Genomic DNA, 9,605 nt, shown 5'->3' on the forward strand with positions numbered 1-9,605 from the left:
GTAAATAATTTTGTTTTACAAAACCCACCTTTGTGCAAAGAAGGGAACTAAGATACTTTCCCACAGCAAATATTTGCCTTTGGCTTTTGTATATATTTGCATGGTCCTATTTGAGGTTTTAATAGAACTTACCATGGTGAAATCATATTTACACCATAAATTACAAATGAAATAGAGTCCAGACTGAAATAACCCAATAAATTTTATCCTATCAAGAATAGCAAACAGCAGTTATTTGGGACTTAGGATGCACAAGTTTCCTTGGGCTTGAACATGAATTAAGTAGCAAAAGACTATAAGTTTTACTCCCCCACCTTTAAGCAGTTTTATAATTTATCTTAATTATCTAAAATGGACTGTTCCTTGTTCTGGCATATACAAATCAAATAGTAACATATCTGCACTGACATGAACTAGCACAGCCAGAGACTAGGTGGCCTAAACGGCGGCAATGTTTTGCCTTACACTCCTGGAGACTGCAAGTTCAAGCTTAAGGCATGGACAGGGTTGGTCTTTTTTTGATACTGTGAGGGAGGGAAATACTCCAGGCATCTTTACATGGTGTGCTAGTAGTTGCTGTCCTCTTTACAATAACAGTGTTCTCTTTATATGAATGTCTATCTCTAAATTATCCTTTGTTAATGGACATTAATATGTTGGATTAGAGCTCATTCTATTAATCTACTTTAACTCAATTGCTCCTTTTTTAATGAAAAAATTCATATGGTATTTTTGATCATCTTTTTCTGCTCCCCCAGTTCCTCATAGATCCTCCCCATCCCTCTACCAAATCAACTTTATGTTCTTTTTTCTTTTTCTTTTTCTTTTTCTTTTTTTTTTTTTTTTTTTTTTTTTTTTTTTTGGAGCTGAGGATTGAACCCAGCAAAAACCCTTGTGTTTGCTAGGCAAGCACTCTACCACTGAGCTAAATCCCCAACCCTATGTTCTTTTTTCTTTTTCCCTTTAAAAACCAACAAGCAAAACCAAGAAACCATACACACACACACACACACACACACATGCGCGCACACACATCCCCACACAAAGAGAAATCAAAATAAACAAGCAAAAGACTAATAAGACAAAAAAACTGCCCAAAAGCAAAATGAGACAAAAAGTCTACAAAAATACTACTGAGTTTGTTTTGCATTGGCCAACTGCTCCTTGGCACAGAGCCTACCCTAAGGTATGGTTAATGTGCCCACTAAGACTCCATTAGAGAAAACTGATTTTTATCAACCATAGAAAGCTTCTTAGTTAGGGCTGGGAGCCCCATCTCCTCTCAGTGCTGGGATCCCCATCTGCCTTGAACCTCTGGAGGCCCTGTGTGTGCTACTACATTCTCTGTGAGCTCATATGTGCATTAGTCCTGTTGTGTTTGGAAGACACTGTTTCCTTGGAGTCACTCATCACCTCTGGCTTCTCCAGCCTTTGCCTCCTCTTCCACATAGATTCCTGAGCTTTGAAAGGAGGGCTTTCACAAAAATGTCTTATTTAGGATGGAGTTCTCCAAAGTTTCTTACTCTCTGTCCATTGTCCAGTTGTGGGTCTCTGTTAGTTCCCATCTACTGCAGGAAGAAGCTTCTCTAATGAGGATTAAGCAAGGCACTATATGACTATAGCATATGTCATGAGAATTGTTTTGTTGTTTTGCTCCTTTAGCCAAAGAATAGGTTTTCTCCTAGGCTCATGATTTATCTAGTCTCAGGTCCTTGGCCATTTTGGTAGTGCTGTGCTTGGGTTCTATCTCACAGAGTGGGTCTTAAACCCAATCAAAAAGTAGTTGGTTATTCCCATAACACTTGTGCCACCATTTCACCATTCTACCTTGCAGGCAGGTAGTGTCTACAGTAGTAGGTTTCTATGTTGTTTTTCAAATGGCTGCTAGTATTAGTTGTCCCCTTTACCTTTCTTGCTCATACCCCCTATTCAAATTTTCCCTCTGTCTCTCCATTACAATACACAGCACTCAATCTCTTCAGTTGCCCATTTAAAGACTGAATCTCCAAATAAGTTCATTTTCTGAAGTATAAATTTTAGGGGTACACAATGTAACATATTATAGCATTTAACTAAAGAACATGTGATCAATAGAAGGCCAATATAGTCCAAAGACAAACTTGGCTTACATAATAAAAAAAGTTTCTTGCTCATTCTCATTGAGCATTCATTATGTATCAGGACCTATTGTAGACACTATGTCTTGAAAGAGAATTAAAATTGAGTTAATTTCAATGTCACTATGTCACAGCCTGCTTTAGCAAGAGAAACAAAAAATAGGTTATACCCAAGGGGATCTGTGTTTATTATGATTCAGATCTGGAATTTCCCTCAAAGGCCCATATATTAAAGGCTTCATCCCTAGCTTGGTCCTAGAAGCAATAGTGGAAAGTGAGGTCACGTGATGATTTTATATTTTATATTATTGAATCCAAACTCCTACCTGGCAGCTAAAATATTGGGTTTTTTTTATTTCTTTCTCTTCTCAAAGCTGTCTGATTTCTTTTTCTAGTGATGACTGAAGACAATGGAAGTGATTTTGACTATCTCTCACTTTCAAAGGTGAGTGTTGAAGAGTTTGAAAGTGAAAGATAAATGTTGGTGAGATGCCAACCTATTGGGGAAATTGAGTCTGCTATGGCCAGGTAAACGTGGTTTCCTCTCTTTTAGGAACTAAGTGTCTTGGTCCAGGTTTCACTTTAAATGCAGCCAAAACAATAAGGAGAAAAGGAAAAAGGAAGGAAGGAAAGAAGGAAGGAAGGAAGAAGGAAGGAAGGAAGGAAGGAAGGAAGGAAGGAAGGAAGGAGCCAAATACTAACATCTAGCTTCTTAGGCAACTTATGAGATTAATGAAAATGATTTCTTGGTTTAAACTGGTTTCATGGTTTCTGCAGAATAAGAATACAGCACTCCAAATAGCTCCCCAAGAGACCTATGGCTCAGCTGAAACTGGCCATGGAGTGCTGTTCCATCTAATGATGTTGGCCATACTATAATGTGTATCTTCTGCCAGATTTCATAGATTCCCTGACTCACTTCACGTTCTCTCCCCAATCCCAACCCCCCATTCTCAGGTAGTCTACTCATTAATAAAATAAAAATATGTAAGCCTTTACCTTGAAGTCTAATTTCTCGAAAGCTGGAGTATCTAAATATGGTTTCCTTTGGAAGCAGAATCTGATACAAAGATTTATATCCCAAGAAGAACCAGTGAGAAAAAGCAGAAGCAGAGGGAGAGAAGAAAGAAAGGCAGTAAACAGCACAATAATGAGGTAGCAAGGTGAGCAACTAAGCTTCTTATTTCTATACCAGGAAGACTTGTAAAACATTCCTCACAATTGTCCCTTCATTTAAGTCATTTAGAAGTAAAGGTAAACAACCAAATATCCTTCAGCAAAATATACACACCATAAGGCTAGAAAGCATGCAGTCTTCATCTACTAACTGCCACCCACCCTGGGGGTGGAAGGGTACTCTTGAGAGCCTTGCATCCCAGATTTTCCTGTCTGTGAGTTCAGCAAACCATCTGCCATGTCTGCTCTTCCTTCAGATGAGGGCACCTCGGCCAGGAGGGCAGAGACATGAAGTTGAAAAGTTGGTGAGTGTGGGAACATCAATGATGATTAGTAGACAGTCTCTTTGTCTTACTCTTTGTATGGGCAGAGAAATGGAATCATTTCTTTTCCTGGGTTGCCACATTGTATGATTGTAATCTTCCACCTCTATCATTCCTTAAAGGTTCTTTGGTTACTTCTGGGAGTCCCAGGATGATGGCTCTGGAGCATTCACAAAACAGAATAAGGGCAGGATAGTGTCAACCATCTTTATTTTTCTCTCTCTATTTCTCTTGGAGGCCTTACCCAGGAGCCCCAACCATGTCATCTTTGGTGTTTCCAGTAGCCAGACTCATGAAATTGTGCTGTTACATCATTTTCATTTCCTGTTACCTTCAACCAGTGACTACCACCTCACATGTCCTGTGTGCTACTTCTTAATCATCCAGCATTCCTGAAGGGAGAGTATGGCAGTTTCTAAGTCTCAGGGAAATTGATGGGGAAACTACATTTTTCATATCCATTTCATTGGAAACTGAGACATATCTTTGGAATTGGACTGAGGAGTAACAGCAAATAATCATAGTTTTTGAACACTGACATTTATCCTCTTCCTTATTTCAGAAGACACATTCTTGTTCTTTCTGAATTCTATTTAGAAAGATAAATTAAGCTGACTGAAGTCAAGAAAGTTGCCTAAGATTATGATAGGATTGTAATTGACTCCAAAGCCAATGGGACACTTTGAAACCTGGTTTGAACCACCATAATGATGACTTCTGTCCTTTTTGCATCCTATGTTTACTACTGACAAGGACATGGAAGCCTACAGAGCAAGGTCCAATGCTGGAGGGTCTTAGGTATGGATTATCGCTTTACTGAACCCTTGGGTTCCCTCTTCTCAACATTTTCCAGAGCCCACTCACTTGGAGTTAGGGAGGGAATGTCAGCATTATGAAGCTTTTAAACAGGTTTCAATGCATTTTATTTTTGTGTGGTTTACAAACTTTCTTCTTTCCTGAATCATTTGTGATTAATAACATAGGAGATAGATTATTATAACTTTCAACCCTTAGGTTGGGAGAGGGTGCCCACACAGCTTGTTTCTTGCTACCCGTGGCCTTATTTATTCAGGTTGGAACAAGTTGAAAGATCTCAGATAGTCAGGCTGCCAGTGCTGCCCTCTTGCCTCTGTGAAACCCAAATTCAGGATTTCCTAATGAGTCCTAAGTCCCTGAATAGGAAATAAATGTGTACTCCACAGGTGCACACACAAAAGACTCCCATTTCCAAATTTTAGCTTTAGACTACTGAGATGTTTTCTTTTTCCCACAATTTTGTCCTTAGGAACTGGAGTGAACCTTCCATCCTGGGCATCAATGTATACAAGCCATTCAAAGGCTTTCTTTCAAGGTCTATAAAAATGTCATCAAGAGGGGTGAACACCAATATAGTCAAACCCAGTATATATAGAGAGAGATCGATAGATATATAGATAGATAGATATAGATAGATAGATAGATAGATAGATAGATAGATAGATATGTGAACATATATATATATATATATATATCAGTATTCTATATATTGATATCAAGAATTAGAGCATTGAAATGGGTAGTCATTTCACACATAATAAGGTAGAGTACTGAACCCAAATCTCAGACCCTTCTGTAAAGTGGGCCACTTACTTTTTCCACTTCTGGTGAGACAATTGAACTCAAAGGAAAGATTACCAAATTTGCCACCATTTCACTGTTAACTTCATTAAATTGTCAGTAGTTTAGAAAAATTACTTAGCACTCCTGGCATTAGTAGATGCATAGACTTATCTAGCCATCCCCTGTGATCAGATTGGTGACTACCCCAGTTGTCACTGGAGAGCCTTCATTCAATGAATACTGGAGGCAGATTCAAAGACCCATGGCCAAACATTGAGCTGAGCTTGGGAAGTTCTGCTTACAAGGATGTCAAAGACTTGAGGAGTTGGGAGGAGGGGTTGTAGGAGATAGGGGAGTCTGAGACATTGTAGAAGAACCCACAGAAATGGCTAGCCTGGCTCATGGGAACTCACAGAGTCTGAACCAACAACTAGGGAGCCTGCATGGGACTGACCTAGGCCCTCTGCATACATGTGACAGTTATGTAGCTTGGTCTATTTGTGGGACTCCTGGCAATGGGAGCAGGGGCTGTCCTGGTGCTTTGGCTGGCCCTTGGGAACCTGTTCCTCATGCTGGGGTGTCTTGCCCGGGCTGAATACAGGGGGAAGTTTTATGGCAGCTTCATATGCCATGCTTTGCTGATGCCCATGAGATGCCTGCCCCTTTCTGAGCAGAGGACGGGTAGATGAGGAGGGTAGAGGGGAGTGGGAAGGTAGTCGGGGGGGGGGGGGGGGGGGGAGCCTGCCCTTGGGATGTAAAATAAATTAAATTTAAAAAAGAAAGTTAAAAATAGAAAGAAAAATTACTTAGTAAAAGCAGTGAAATTAGGTCCTTTAGTTGGCTACAAGAATGTACATAAAGAGACAAACTTGGGTGGCAAGAAAGCAAGGAACTACTTTTTTCTTTAAAAAAAAAAAAAAAAAAAAAAGATGTATTTTGTTATATGGCTGTTTAACCTGCATGTATGGCTGTGTGCCATGTGAGTGCCTGGTGCCCTTGGTGGCCAGAAGAGGGTATCAGATGCATTGGAATTAGAATTGGAAGTGGGGAATCTCCAGGTGTCGGTACTGGAAAAATACATTCTTAGGTGGGGAGTGAGCGCCACCAGCAAGTGAACAGAACCATGACTTACAGTGTGATTAATTTTTGTAGCCAACTGAATGCCTAGGAAGCAGGAAGAAAACTTAAGAAACAATGATGTTTCTGGGTTAACCTCTAGCAATGGCCTTCCAAGGAAATAAAACAAGGATTATTTTTAAATATTTTATTTTCAAATTCTTTGTAAAAATACCAATAAATATTTAAACCTCTTAGTTCTAAGACATAGAAGCATTAAATAGTCATTGAGACTTACAGAAATCACTTAAAATGTCTAAGGAATATACAGAACATTACCATTCTTGAAGCTTCAACACAAAGTTGATCATTCATTGTGACACTATAAAACCATTTCAATAAATAACAACTAATAATCTTTTGTCAGCACAAAAGTAGATGTGTACATATATTCTCCCTACATTAAATGACCCCCTTTGCCCATTGACTGCCCCAGCTATCATCACAATGGTCAGCATGGGATGGTTGCCTCAGAAATATGAATATAATTCCCTGAGAGAATCTGAAAACCTTTAACCTTCAAGTTAAGAATGAGGATTGATGAAACCTACATTTGATATTAAATAAACAGTAAATATGATGGCATCTTGCAAGTAGATTCAATTATACCCTTAGTTATTTTACATATAAAATATTAATAACATACACTTTGGGGAAAATAAATAAATATGGACTCTCAGGAGTTGTTGAAAGCAAGCAGGAGAAGCCTCATCCGGACGGTCTTTGGAAGGATCAATTTTTTTCCCCCTCTTTCCTTTAGAAGGCAGGTCCTTCATCAGGATCAGGGCCTTCCTCCTTTACTGGCTCAGCTGGACCGGATGCTGTCATGAGAAAATGGATATCTTTATTACGTACACAGAATTCTTCTTTCTCCTGGGTTTTCTGAGTACAGCCTGACCCTAGAGGCCTCTGCCTGTGGCGGCTGTGCTATAGAGCAGAGATCTCAGCCCTAGTAGATGCGCTCCTTCAGGACAGAGGTGGGGTGGGAATCTAGGGTCTCAAAAAGCTAAACTTGTAGTTTGTCTGTCATACCAGGTCTCATTTAGCTCATGAAGTACTATTATTTTTCATTTTTATTAAGTCTCAAGCTAAATTTTCCTGAAATAGGTGGATAATAGGATTTGGTGGAGATATATATATATATATATATATATATATATATATATATATATATATATATATTTTTTTTTTTTTTTTTCATGAGTCACTGCAACATCCCTGCTTTTCCTCACTAAATATTAGAATCCTGTTTCCAAACACCACGGACCTGCTTTTCAGAATAAACTGGGTGCGCGAGCCTGGAGGAGATGAGAATTTTTAAAAAGCAGTATTGTCTACTCTTATACAATGGGGATAGGCTCCGGGTGGGGATAAAGGATCCTGGAAAAATCTTTCTGGTACTACAACAGACTAATTATCAGATGGATTATTTTAATTGTAAAAATAGTAAGCACTGTTGCAGTTCTGTGACTTTCCTGGTGTAGCTACTGTTCAGGAGTCAGAGGTCAGGACTCCTACGAGGCCCACAAAGTGCAAGCAAATCATCACTCACGTCTTCAGTATCTTTTGGATGATCCTCTGAACCAAGGGGGCTTCAGGGTCGAGGCACACTTCCTGACCGTCCTTGAGAATGGCTCTGCAGAGAGAAAGAAGGACCCTTATCAGACCTGAGGTCTCCCTGGGGTGAGCCTGGGGATGTAAGAGGGTCTGGGCGACCTTGGCAGGGCCAGAGGTTGCCGGGGGAGACACTCACATGACTTCCGTCTGGGTGCAGTGGGGTCCTGGGGGCGTCACCTTCAAGCTCTGGATGTCCTGGAAATCGATCCTTTGAATGGTCTTCAGGCACTGACAGCGCAGCTCACTGGCCATAACCGTCCCTATGGGAAAAGACACTGGGTCAGCGGGGCTGTGGCCGGCTGCGTCCACCTGAGGCTCCTCCGGGGATGGCAGCCGCGGGTCCCACCTGTAGCCTGGTGGCTGGTGGCCAGCAGCAGCAGCAGCAGCAGCAGCAGCATCGCTGTGCGGAGGAGGAGCGGGCGGGTGGCTGGGGCCATGGCGCTGAGAAAGGAGTGTGGTTGGAGTCTGGAGCGCAGGAGCTGGCTGGAGACTCAGTGGTACGAATGGGGCTCCAGGGCCCTGTGAGCCCCTTTTATTCATGGTGGCTGGAAAAGCCCGAACCCCGGGCTGGGGAAATTCCTGGAGCTTCAGGTCCGGGTGTCAAAAGACGGAGCCACACCCCTATGCTCGAGGGATGAGTGTGTTGGGGACACGCGCGTGCTATTAGCCTCTCCCTCCAGTCCTGCTTGGCCACTGGGGAGCCTGGGATGCTCGAGTCCCGCTTCAAGCCCTCCCTAAACTCTGAAAACGACAGTGAGTGTTGCGGGAGCTGGAGGGACCACCTGTGGATGTGACCTTTGTGTAGGGACTCCAAAGCAAGAGGGAGGAAAGAGCTGAGGTTGAAGGTAGAAATAAATCCGCCACTGGGTGGCGAGAGGCCAATAGAGAAAACAGCTATGTGCCGGTTGGGGCTGAAGGCTTTGCTGCTGTTCAGGAAGAGCTGGGAGAAGTGAGGTTTCCAGCTGGTCGTCTTGTACATACATGCTTTCTGTCTCTGTCCTTAGTTATTTTTTAGGTGAGGTTCCAAAGGCAAAATCTTAATTGGACACCCAGAGATTTGTTTTATTTTGACGTTTTCACACATACACACACACACACACACACACACACACACACACACACACACGCCCATCGTATTCCCTCATATTCACCACCCTCACTGCCCTCCCCTATTACTACCCCCCACCCCTGCTCCCAGCTGGTCCCTTATTTCCCCTCTTTATCTTATATGGAGATATACAGAAATCTAGGTCCTCATATGGGAGAAAACACGCAATATTTGTCTTTCTGAAACTGGCTGTCTTGGCGTGTTCTCCAGTTCCATCCACTTTCTGGTAAATGATCATTTCATTCTTTAAGGTCAGACTAAAGCCCCACTATGTACACATACCACGTTTTCCTTATCTACTCGCTGGTTGATAGGCACCTAGCTGTTGCCATATCTTGCCTATCGTGAATTCATTGCAGCTTGCATGGGGACACAAGATCCTGTGGTATCTTGCCTTTCCAATTTTTTTAAATTTTGCATACTTCATATACATATGAAATCGGTTCTATCAAAAATTCAACCAGCACTGCAAACCTCAGAGGACACTTGCCTTGCTCCATTGTTTCATCTTTTCAAATACATTTACAGCATCTTTTCAATTTGGTGGAA

At 41.6% G+C, this 9,605-nt stretch overlaps 1 protein-coding gene across 1 annotated transcript; it reads right to left on the minus strand.

The window, feature by feature from the left end:
* Window positions 1–7,879: 7,879 nt before the first annotated feature.
* On the minus strand, window positions 7,880–8,397 carry LOC118591783 (C-X-C motif chemokine 3-like). The gene is made up of 3 exons (XM_036200153.1): window positions 8,295–8,397; window positions 8,085–8,208; window positions 7,880–7,967 (listed from the first exon to the last, which is right to left on the minus strand). The coding sequence occupies exons 1-3, from the start codon at window positions 8,383–8,385 to the stop codon at window positions 7,880–7,882; spliced, it is 303 nt and encodes a 100-aa protein (XP_036056046.1). The 5' UTR covers window positions 8,386–8,397.
* Window positions 8,398–9,605: the final 1,208 nt, after the last annotated feature.

This window comes from Onychomys torridus, chromosome 10 (genome assembly GCF_903995425.1).
Source record: "Onychomys torridus chromosome 10, mOncTor1.1, whole genome shotgun sequence".
Classification (NCBI taxonomy): Eukaryota; Metazoa; Chordata; class Mammalia; order Rodentia; family Cricetidae; genus Onychomys; species Onychomys torridus.